At 39.7% G+C, this 11,306-nt stretch overlaps 1 protein-coding gene across 2 annotated transcripts; it reads right to left on the bottom strand.

Moving 5' to 3' along the window:
• Window positions 1-2,567: 2,567 nt before the first annotated feature.
• mier3b (mesoderm induction early response 1, family member 3 b) lies at window positions 2,568-10,591 on the bottom strand. 2 transcript variants are annotated; one of them, XM_087779192.1, is made up of 13 exons: window positions 10,524-10,591; window positions 10,171-10,199; window positions 9,881-10,026; window positions 9,654-9,776; window positions 9,451-9,574; window positions 8,293-8,366; window positions 8,142-8,214; window positions 7,909-8,057; window positions 7,509-7,590; window positions 7,168-7,262; window positions 6,969-7,096; window positions 6,751-6,905; window positions 2,568-4,912 (listed from the first exon to the last, which is right to left on the bottom strand). In XM_087779192.1, exons 1-13 carry the CDS (start codon window positions 10,574-10,576, stop codon window positions 4,437-4,439), a joined length of 1,707 nt encoding a protein of 568 aa, XP_087635318.1. In that variant the 5' UTR covers window positions 10,577-10,591; the 3' UTR covers window positions 2,568-4,436. The 2 variants fall into 2 exon arrangements, with proteins under 2 accessions (XP_087635318.1, XP_087635317.1); XM_087779191.1 differs by lacking the exon at window positions 10,524-10,591 and having other exon boundaries at window positions 10,171-10,202.
• Window positions 10,592-11,306: the final 715 nt, after the last annotated feature.

The following is an 11,306-nucleotide window of genomic DNA, read 5'->3' as shown; positions in this document are numbered from 1 at the left end:
CTAACCCTAACCCAACCCTCTAACCCTAACCCACTACCCTCCCTAACCCTAACCCTAACCCTAACCCTAACCCTAACCCACCCTAACCCAACCTAACCCAAACCCTACCCTAACCCTAACCACCTAACCCTAACCTAACCCTAACCCCTAACCCTAACCCTAACCCTAACCCTAACCCTAACCCTAACCCTACCACCCTAACCCTAACCCTAACCCTAACCCTAACCCTAACCCTAACCCAAACCCTAACCCTAACCCTAACCCTAACCCTAACCCTAACCCCTAACCCTAAACCCTAACCCTAACCCTAACCCTAACCTAACAACCCTAACCCTAACCCTAACCCTAACCCTAACCATAACCCTAACCCTAACCCTAACCCTAACCCTAACCCTAAACCCTAACCCTAACCCTAAACCTCCCCTAACCCTAACCCTAACCCTAAACCCTAACCCCTAACCCTAACCCTAACCCTAACCCTAACCCCTAACCCTAACCCTAACCCTAACCCCTTGAACCCTAAAAACCACTACCCAAAACCTAACCCTAACCCCTTTAACCCTAAACCTAACCCTCACCCCCAAAGCCCCCCTACTCTAACCCTAACCCCTAACTCAAAACCTAACCCTCACCCTTACCCTAACCCTAACCCCTTGAACCCTAAAACCCACTACCCTAAACCTAACCCTAACCCCTCTAACCCTAAACCTAACCCCTCTAACCCTAAACCTAACCCTCACCCCCCTAAAGCCCCCCTACTCTAACCCCTAACCTTAACTCAAAACCTAACTTTCACCCTTACCCTAACCCTAACCCCCTTAACCCTAAAACCCAGTAACCTAAACCTAACCCTAACCCTTCTAACCCTAAACCTAACCCTCACCCCCCTAAGCAAAACATTTTCACCTGTCTTTCCCCGTCCATATTTATATATTTATATTTTTTAATCATTTTTTCCACTTTTTATTCAAGACTCCACTTCCCTACCCACAGGAATTCTGCTAAACCTCCATGGCTAACTGTACTAATCACCTGCCCCACACTTCCCAGGATCTGGGTTCGATTCCTGCCCATACCTTTCTCTCTTCCTTTTTTTTCCTCTCTCTCTCTCCTTTTCCTTTTTTTTAAACATACGTGATTTGGCTCCGTCCGCACTGGCCCGTGCTCGTAACCGGGACTCGTGGAGAATACCGTTGCAAATGATGGGGATGTGGGAGAGGAAGATGTTGAGACACTCTCGGGGAACTACTGTATATGCCTTCGGACCATAAAGGCTGCTCTCTGGTGTACTCATGGCCTTTCTTTGCCAAGAGGTCTACCCGAAGATCTGAAATTCAGTAAGTATAAACTTATTCCTAAGAATCTTTTAAATAAAAAGGAAGAGAGTTCTTCAGGAAATTGCTGAGGCAAGTCCTTTCTTCTGCTTTCCTTAAAGATTGTGTTGTCCTTGATGGTACTTGCTAAAATGTAATAAACATAAAACACATTAAAAAAAAAGTTTAGCATTGAAAAGAATACTGCACTTCATTCCTTAACATGCAGACAGAAAACAGTTTAGAAAAGTATGGCTTACATGGACATATGAATCATAGAAGTTAATGAATTAATTCAAGGCAGGCATACCTTTTGTTAATGAGATGGGAAGTTAAAGACGGATGGTTTGACTCCATGTCTCAGCTGAACTATTTGCCCATTTCTGTCAAAGCCATCTGGCAGGAAGTGCTCACTGCAGACCAAGGACCTCTTATTTGCCACAAAACCTTCCCATTTCACTGCCAGTTCCCATTGTCTCTTTATACTAGTCTTTGGGAAACCTTAAAAATATGACAAAAGTAGCGAGAGATGAAGAATTGAACAGGATATGAAGAGACCACCCAGTCATCCCATGAATAACAACCTGCCCGTACTATGTTATCCCTTAATTACATTTTACCTGTGAAAAGTAATCCCAAGAGATCTCGTTCGTACATTACGCTTATTAGAGCATGCATAGAAGTCCGGCATCTTCTTCAGTCGCTCACCTGCTGTTAGTAAATCCAGCATATTTTAAATATCATCACATGTATCATAACTACATGTATGAAGATTTGAACGGAACAAACCGTTTGAAAATTGCTCCAGAATTCAGTGAATAATTGTATTTTAAGATTGAGAAGAACTAGAAGAATCGCTTTCACTGTAGTTGTCGTTGTTGTTGATGCCTCTGATGACACTGAACCAAGATGGCGGCGCTTTATAAACATCCGTCTGCAGTCGATGCGGCGTCTATTATATATGTGTCTATTATATATATATATATATATGTATACATGTCTATTATATAAATATATGTATACATGTCTATTATATGTATGTCTATTATATAAATATATGTATATATGTCCATTATATGTCTATTATATATGTCTATGATATAAACTGTGATCGATTGATTCTGTTTGCTGACGGAGTTAGAGAGGCCAGTGCGCATGCGTTTGGACAGCAGTTTGAATGTTGTATGAATACCGTCTTAATGCTGTACCAACACTTAGCTTACGATGCTAAACTTGGGTCTCAAGACAAAAATGAACTTTTTCCAGAGCTTTATTTCTGGATCTGTACACAAGGTATTAAAGGACAACAGAAAATACAAAATAATGTTCAACAAAAGAGGAAAAAATAAACAAAATGAATGTTTATGTACAATTCTTATAAACAATAAAGATAGCTTTCAAAACTTTTCTCATAGTGACGCTTTTGATTGTCTATATATCTGGATATACACTCTTAATTTTGTAAGGTTTGAATTATTCACAAAGGTTTCCTTTGAACTCCAAAAAAAAAAAAAAAATCAAAATCAAAAACAATCGCTTCTCCTTATTTAAACTTCAAAACACGATACAAAATGAAAGATATTGTTTAGTCGCCGTCACACTCACACCAGAGATATCAATATCACATTTTGGAGATTCACAAGGAGGAAAGAAAACTACTTCTACGACGTGTTGGCCTTACATTCGACACTTCTCTGCATCTGTACAAACCACTGCTGAAATAAATATGACTTCCAAGATCTACTGCATTACATCTGAATGGAAACCAGAGAGACTTTCCAAAGCAGCAGCCGTTTCCAGCCACTGAGACGTGTGAAGAGATTTTGTTTTTCAGGAAAGATCTTCAACACGGAAGCAAAGTAAGACTAAAAGTGAGCGTCAGCAACATGCTTGATCTGCAGTCAGAGGGACGTCTGTACATATCTACAGCCATCTGGAGAAAGAAACAGACTTTTAAAGGCTATTTGCTAAATATTTACACAGAAGGACAAACGAAAGAAAGCTCGTCTTAAACGTCTTCACACAAACATGTGGACCATAGAAACAAAGGTACCCCTGAAACAAACTGGTTTGCTCGTATCACAATGCATAGATAAATTAAGTAAACACTCCTGCATCCAGTCGTCCGACTCGCGTAATGCAGTCCAAACCTTCGCCTGCTGCTACTAGACCTGGTTCACTAGACGAGTTGATACGACGTCAGAGTGGATTCAAATAAATATATAATACTGTTGCAGGGTTTCCCAAGCAGGCAGAAGAAGCAATAAATATTTACACATTATCTTTTTCCAAAAGTAGCACAAAAAGTGAGAACAAAACAACATAATACTAAAAAGTTCTTAATTCCTTTTTTCCACTTTCAAGGATCAATAGAGTTTGACATTTTCATCGAGTGACAGTTTCTGTTCATCAAATTAATTCACCATTTCATGGCTTTTTGTGTCGAAGCCAAACAAACAATCTCTTCAAAATGGTTAAGATCAAGATATTCTATGTTGGCTTAAAAAATTAAACTAAAACTATTTAAAAAATGGTGAAAGAAATAAAATGTGGCCAAACTTTAGTAAAATCCAATGCATTGCATCGTTTTGACTCCAACACAAGAAACTCAGGTTTGAAAAGAGATTAAAACTCAAGTATGGAAAACATGATAAAAACTAAATCTTCATGAACATAAACTCGACTGTGGATCAGTCGCGACTTAATTCCAAACTTTCTCTTTAAACTCAGACTTTTAAAAGTACCTGTAAACCAAACACTGGGAAAGAAAAGTACCACTTCAACAGGCAGAAACCAAGAAGTGTTTGGCAGCAGAAAGAAAGAGTGGCAGGATATAAAATGTAGCTTCGGAGAGGAGTGTGTGTTGTGTGTGAGGAAGACACACACACCTCTCCTGGTGCAGCGTCTGGGCTCGACGAGACATAAAGTTCAAACAAATGGCGAAATACTCTTGAGAGAAATCAAGATTTAGTTCTATAATGAGAGACATCACTGATGTCATAGTACACAAAAATGAAAACAAAAGTATTTTCATATATATAGTGAGGTGTGTGTCTGTGTGTAGTAGTAGAAGTGATCCAACATTTGTGGGGCCAGTCTTTATGTACAGCGTTGACAGGAAGATCACTCGGACTGAAGTGCTGCAGTGTGCTGCGTGTGATGCCGGGCACGAGCTCCCAAGAACCCGTTGGTTTCGGCGCCGCTGGACAAACTCCCGAAGTCTGTGACCGACACCGCCATCTTGGCCGCGGTGAGCCGATGGTGGTGCGTTGTTGTCCGTCGCGCCTCAAAGTCAACTCCCAGGTTTCCCACCGACATGTCGTTGATGAAGGAGTCGGGCAGCGCCATCTTGAGTCTCTTGGACGGTCGCTCACAGTCTTTGTTGATGCACACGCTGCCCAGCTGACCCAGTTCCGAGTGGTAGAAGCCAGCGTCCAACATGTTCAGGCAGTCGGTGTCGGTGCCGTTCGGTGGGAAACCCAGCGACTCCTCGTGGTTGAGCGAAGAGCGGTGAAGACTCTCCAGGGGAGGGAAGCTGTACGAGTCCAGACAGTTGACCTCAGCTGGACTGCACACCGTCGCCACCGTGTTGCTGAGAGCTGCGAACACAACGTCACGTCAGAGAACAAGTGACTTGGATTTCAAGAGTAAAACAACGTGTCAAACTTTATAATGTGGCCGACTTTCATTTGCGATCACACTTTCATTTGCGTGACTTGACACTGTCATCAGTAAACAGACACTAATAGCTCGCGGAATGAATGATTCCCAGAGACTATTAGACATAATCACTCAGGAATGGAGGGAAGTGATGATTTTATTCTATGTTTGTATCCTTTTCTTCAGTTTACAGCAGACAATATTTTCATTAAAACAAGAACAATTTCCAGAAGAGACCTCCAGAGTTGATTAATAAAATGCATCTACTTTTGACTTCTGTGGGTTTGACACATATGTCCAACAGGTGGCGCATCCTAGACACGTTGTTGGGGTGAGTTACATTATTCAGGTGCAGCTTCATCAATTTAGCAATTATTTGACTCTTAAATTCAGATAAAATACAAAGTCTGTTTGTTTACAGTAAAGGTCGCACACACACACACACGCACACGCACACACCCATACACGCACACACGCCGGGGCAGTGAACTGCTTCTTATACATGTATATGCTTGTAAACATTTAAACACCTTATTGAAAAAAAATAATTTGTAGCCATTTTGCATTTGATTCAAAGCACGAACAGTAACTCACAACAAATATACATATCATTTACACAACAGTGAAGAGCAGGAACAACATCTGTTCAGTCGCTCAAAGTCTTTATTTATAGCATGTTTGTGACAATCGTCAGTCACAGGTGGACAATGATTAGGGAGTATTTGAAAATAAGGATTGGAAGAAATGTGGGCATTTCATTTTTCTAATGATGAAAAACCAGCAGCTCTACCCTTCATTTTGTCTTTTGTCAACTCTTGCTGAAGAAGGAAACCCGGACGAGAGCATAAGAACATCAGTTCCTCCTTCAGAACGAGGCTCACATGGTTCAGTTCATCAGGACACACTGCAGTCAAAATACACTATAAAACATTCTTAGGATCAATATGTCAAGATATCAAAGCTTCAAGTGATGCTTCACCCAAAATTCAAACTTTACTCGGTTTCTACTCTAATGTCGACTAATGTTGATTATTTTCTGAGTAATCTGTTCTTTTTAGAGTTAGAATTATTGTTGCAGATAATAAAGACTGGCGTGTTAAAACGTGTCAAAGTTATATGTTTTGAACAAATCAATTTTAGTCATTTTCATTTTTCATTGGACTCGGGCACTGATTGACTAAAAAATAGAAATAAATAAATAAATAGTTTATCCAAGAAGGACGTTACAGACGAAGACTGAAGCTCAGTTGTCTTCGTCTGTAACGTCTTAAACTGAAGCTCCACTTAAGAATTGATCAGAGATAAATTAATCTATATTTTAAGCTTGTTTTAAGCGGATGACGGACATGTTATCTGAAACAATAATTATTTAAATATAAAATATTTCATCCATAACACTTGAATTCATCTGCATTTGTTTACTATTGACAGAACTCGCACAATTGTATACAATCTTTGTTGATGAGTTCATGAAAAAGTCATTTACGTAAGAATCTTCCGGTTTGCGATATTGGAATGAAAATTGATAACTTCAGGAACTTTACTCACTTTGTAAAAGCTAAACTAGTTGAAAACAAGCATGTGACTGTGAGAAATAAAAACCTCAAATCATGAAAGTCTCATGATCCATAACAGGAGACACAGGTGTGTATTCAATAAATAACAGTTCAGACAAAGATCGAGACATGATCTCCACACGGATCATCTGAGCTCACAGCTCACGTCATGATGGAGCAACACATCAAACTACTCCACAGTCTAACAAGACCAATGTTACCTGTGAGGTCACTGGCAGTGATCGAGTTGAGAAGACTGAGTTGCTGGTCCGTGGTGGTCTCTAGTCGGCCCCCGCCTCCAGTCCCCGAGCACACAGAGGACGAACTGTCTACAGCGAGTCCGTCTGCTTCGTCAACAAGCCTGTCCATCAGGTCACTTGAAGAAAAGGTATTCATTATTATTCACGGACCAGGAGGGTCAGTGTTTGAACACACTTACGTAACACCTGGATAGCTGCTGTACTTTTTCTTCCCAAACCGATTCTGCTGAACAAAGAAGTCGAAGCGCTCAGACTTCTTCCACATGTAGTAGAACGCCACACACTCAGCAACACTCCGCGCTGCGACCTGAAGACACAAACAAATACATTAAAAGGATTTCTGCAAGATAACACTTTTTTACTTCTATTTCAACTTACTTTGTGTTTCTGGATGAGGTGGAAGTTCTTGTCATACAACTGTAGGCCATGTTCAAAGTTCTTGCACTCGTCCTCTGACCACGCCGGGGACTTTTCTAAAGCAACAGAGAGAACATGTTTATTCGTTTGTGTCGTCCATCTCTGGAATAGTCCTAATATTTTGAGAAGCACTTTCATATTTGATTAGAGTATAGTTAAGTATTTGCTCATTTATTTGTTATAAAAGCCAGAAAAAGTGTTGTTTCTTTAAAAGAAACAATATGTTTTTGTTCCTAAAGTATGGCAATATATCCAACTGGAAAAGACGGTTCTTACAGTCCTGAGACCCGTGTTTCTCTCACCTTTACAGCTCTTGACTCGGCTGCAGTATCTTTCCAGAGCCTCGCGGGCGTTATAGTTACACCTGACAAGCTCATGCAAAGCCTATGGGGGAATAAAATAAAGTATCAAGAACCATGACAATACACACATTTGGCTTCAAATTAGAAATACTTTTGTAACAGAAGTTAAGCCATACATTCAGTTCTTACCGACTGCTTCAAATATGGTAATCATTCTGAAAGGTATCGTTACATCATAATAGTAGGTTTTAGTTTTTCAAATGGATGATCGCAAAGTCTCTCCTTCACTTTTCAACCTGAACGTGGTCACTTCACATCAATGGCTGCCTTTATTCTTTTCCAACCGATATCCGTCTTCACTTCCTGTGCATCATCTCAATGTCTGGTGTCGGTGTCTCACCTGCTCGTCGTCTCTCATGTGCCCACAAGTCTTTTCACATCCATTCTTTTCTTCCGTCGTTCGAGACAACGTGTCTGACAAGAAACTCCGAACCTTGTTCTCTGGCAGAACACCTGGACTCCACATCAACTCGTCTTCATCTTCATACACTGTAAGGACAAAACATGTGTGTGCATATGTTTGAGTATCCTTTAGACAATAGAAAGAGTTTAGTTCTGTTAATGTGAATATACCTTTCTCTCCATCTTTGTAGTGGCACAGGCAAGAAGGAACATCTGCCTGGTATTGCATCCCCACCATTATTTCCTAAGGAAGAACAGGTATTTAATATATATATTAATATAACACTAAAGACAACTCTCTTCCTTAAAGAGTCATCTTCACCTTTCTGGAATCTTCTGGATTGGGTCCATCTTCATCACACTCAGACTCTTTGTCGCCATCAGAAATTGCATTTGCTGGGGAATGTATGAAATGATTAAAATGCATAGCAATGTTGGTTTATTAAGATAACATTTCATTTCAAGATTGGATCACAAATTCATGAAAGTAATTTCCAACTCAGCAGCTGCTATTTTTTCAGAGAGTTTCTATGACTCACCAATGACTTGTTAAGGAGATCAACATGTTTGAGTGGCGAGTTATATATTTTTATTTAGATACATGCACTCTAACTTTAAATTATTTGTTATATTGTCCATTCCAAGCGTGTTGTTTTATTTACGGTATTAATTTCACAGTTTACGCATCAATTAATCAGGAAAGTTTGGGATGTTGATGAATGGTTATTGAAAAAAATATAATTGCGATTATTTTCTGACATATTGCGATTATTTATGCGATTCTTTTTCCAATGTCCTCTTTTTTATGCATTTTTTGGTCTTATACAATAGATGATTAACTTAACATTTAAATGTATTTCTCTTTGATTCTAAAGGTAAAGTTATTAAGTCATTTTTATGATAGAGGCAAACAAACCCTAACATAAAGGTTAATTTAGTTACTTCAATTACACAAACATAACATATTCACTGCAAATACTAAAACTAGTGTAAAAACGTGTTAAGTCTGATGTTACCATTTATATTTATGAGTCAATAATAAATCACACAAACTTCAGAGTAAAGAAAAGTGAAAACACTCGTCAGTCATTCTTCTTTTTCTTACTGCATATTTTTGAGCATTTTCTTGTGTGTTTAAATGAACCAATGTCAGGATGTAAAGTTGCTGAAAACCCTGTAGTTTGTTTCTTCTGCTCTTCTCTAGACGTCACTGATCAACTGGTTAAAGCGTCTCCGCTTGAAGGTAAAATTAAATGAACATTAAAAATAATCGCAACCTCAGCGATATAATAATCGCATTTTGGAATATTGCAATTAATTAATTAAAAAATCAGCCCTATATATATATATATATATATATATAATACCAACTCTCCATGTCTTTTCTAACTATTTGGAAATTATAGTATACTTTATGATATAAAACTGTATATAATATCTTGCCACTAATCAGGAAAAGCAGGTTTACAAGTTTACTTACATCTAAGAGTTCTTGGGAAAAAATCTGTGGCCTCATGTGAGGTGACGGATGGAGTGAGATCGTCGGCTGACGACTGCGTTTCCTCTTCATAGTCTCCAGACAACAGGTCCTTCGCAATCTCCTCCTGAACGGGAGTAAAACATTGATTAATGACTGTTGAGTACAAAACCTCAGGGTTCCCTGCAATGCCACCAAAAACGTACCTTGTCCAGAGTCATGTCTGGAAGCTCATCCGTGAGATCTCCAGAAGAACTGTCTACACTGGAGCCTGCTGAAGCCTCGTAGCGATAGATCGCCAGAAGCTCTTCCAACGGCATGTTCCCCTCCTGGACCAGAGACCGTTTAGAGACACGTTTGAAATGCTTGCATCTTATTACAGTGTTATTCGTTTTCTCCAACATATATTCCAGTATTGATTTAAAGCACTGACCTTCTCAAGATCTGCAACTTCTGAGCTAAAGTTCCTTCCTCCTTCTCGAGACTCTTCCTCTTCCAAAGTCCTCTCGTCGTCATCATCGTGGACTAACATCTCCACTGTCGGGTCGAAATCATGGTCCTCTGACGATAAAGAGCCAACTACAGCAGAGGAGACACCAGGTTGACCACAGACACAACATGTTGGAAATAACAACACAAACAACAGCGTGACAATATAGAGGATGAAATACAAAACAAAGTTAGAACATGACAATGACGTCATGGTTTGTGTCGACGTCTTACCTGGACTCGAACTCCCGAGGGAAGCCTGCAAATATGACAAGAACCCTCTTAGAACACTTGAATGATGAGCAGATGAACGACAATGTTAAGACAGACTCGCCAATAACGCGGTTCATGGAAGGAGGTAAAAGTATTTACCGGTGAAGATGTACAGTCGGAGCTAATACTGTTAATACGGTTACCGCGGATACCCAGAAGCGCGCAGATAAATGTACTTCGGAGACATCAAATACAATGTATCATTTCTCTGTAATTCCAAGACCCTGTGATAAAACAAAAGATGATTCTAAATCACGAGAAACAGTCAAAGAATTCACTTTTATCAGCCAGTGTTATGTATCCGTTTCCTCAGAGCAGCTGAGAGCGACGGCGCAGCGGCCTGCTCGTGAAGGCTCAGTCCCGACATTAAAGGATATTTAACAGCCATTTAAAACACAAATAACACACAATCAACGATTTACAGTTTGGAAAAAACATACTTTACTCAATCGATAGCGTGAAAGTGTAAAATACGGCACATAAATGATAGAAATATCGATTTAAGTTGGATTGCTTCTCCCCTGTTTTCCCTCTTACCTCCGCCATATTGGTACCTTTAGCTAATGGGCTCGTTCCAGCACAGTACCCGGATGAGCGCCGGGAACCAATCAGCGGTCCAGGTGACTGCTCCAGTCGTGACGTCATTCGAAGCATCCGCCGATGGTCAGTAAATGCGAAAATAAAGCAAAAATAAAAATAAATCAACGGTTTAGACAACATTTAGAACGTTTGATTGACATTTCGTGAAGTTTTAGACATGACATCGAGATGCGGGTTTAAACGCTTGTTTCTTCCATGACGTCAAACCATCGTTGACGCTTCAGTCACGACTCGATGAGACCAAACCCGAGGATTTATTTTCTCTACATCTTTCTTTCTGCATCATCTGTCTCTGGAAGAGTAGATCAGAGAAAAGAATTGACTCGCATTCATGGAAAGTCGAGATCAAATGTCTTTAATTGTTTAGTCGCATTTCTTTTAAAAACCTTAGAGTGTCTTTGGATCAAATCTGTCTAAATTCATATCTAGATGTGAAACTAAAGTTATTTAATGAACAATTTGTTGAAACTGTCCGCAAACTTCAGTTTCTCTTATAT

The sequence above is a fragment of the Callionymus lyra genome, chromosome 1 (genome assembly GCF_982586985.1).
Source record: "Callionymus lyra chromosome 1, fCalLyr1.hap1.1, whole genome shotgun sequence".
Taxonomy (NCBI): Eukaryota; Metazoa; Chordata; class Actinopteri; order Syngnathiformes; family Callionymidae; genus Callionymus; species Callionymus lyra.
Note: the sequence above shows the minus strand (reverse complement) of the source record. Positions and strands in the feature narration are given on the sequence as shown.

Coding starts and splice junctions, on each gene's coding strand:
- mier3b (XM_087779192.1), bottom strand. CDS start 10,576: ATGTCGGGACTGAGCCTTCACGAGCAGGCCGCTGCGCCGTCGCTCTCA. Junction 9,777..9,880: donor AAGTTGCAGATCTTGAGAAG/GTCAGTGCTTTA, acceptor TCTCTGGTCCAG/GAGGGGAACATGCCGTTGGA. Junction 8,367..9,450: donor TTTCCCAAGAACTCTTAGAT/GTAAGTAAACTT, acceptor TACATTCCCCAG/CAAATGCAATTTCTGATGGC.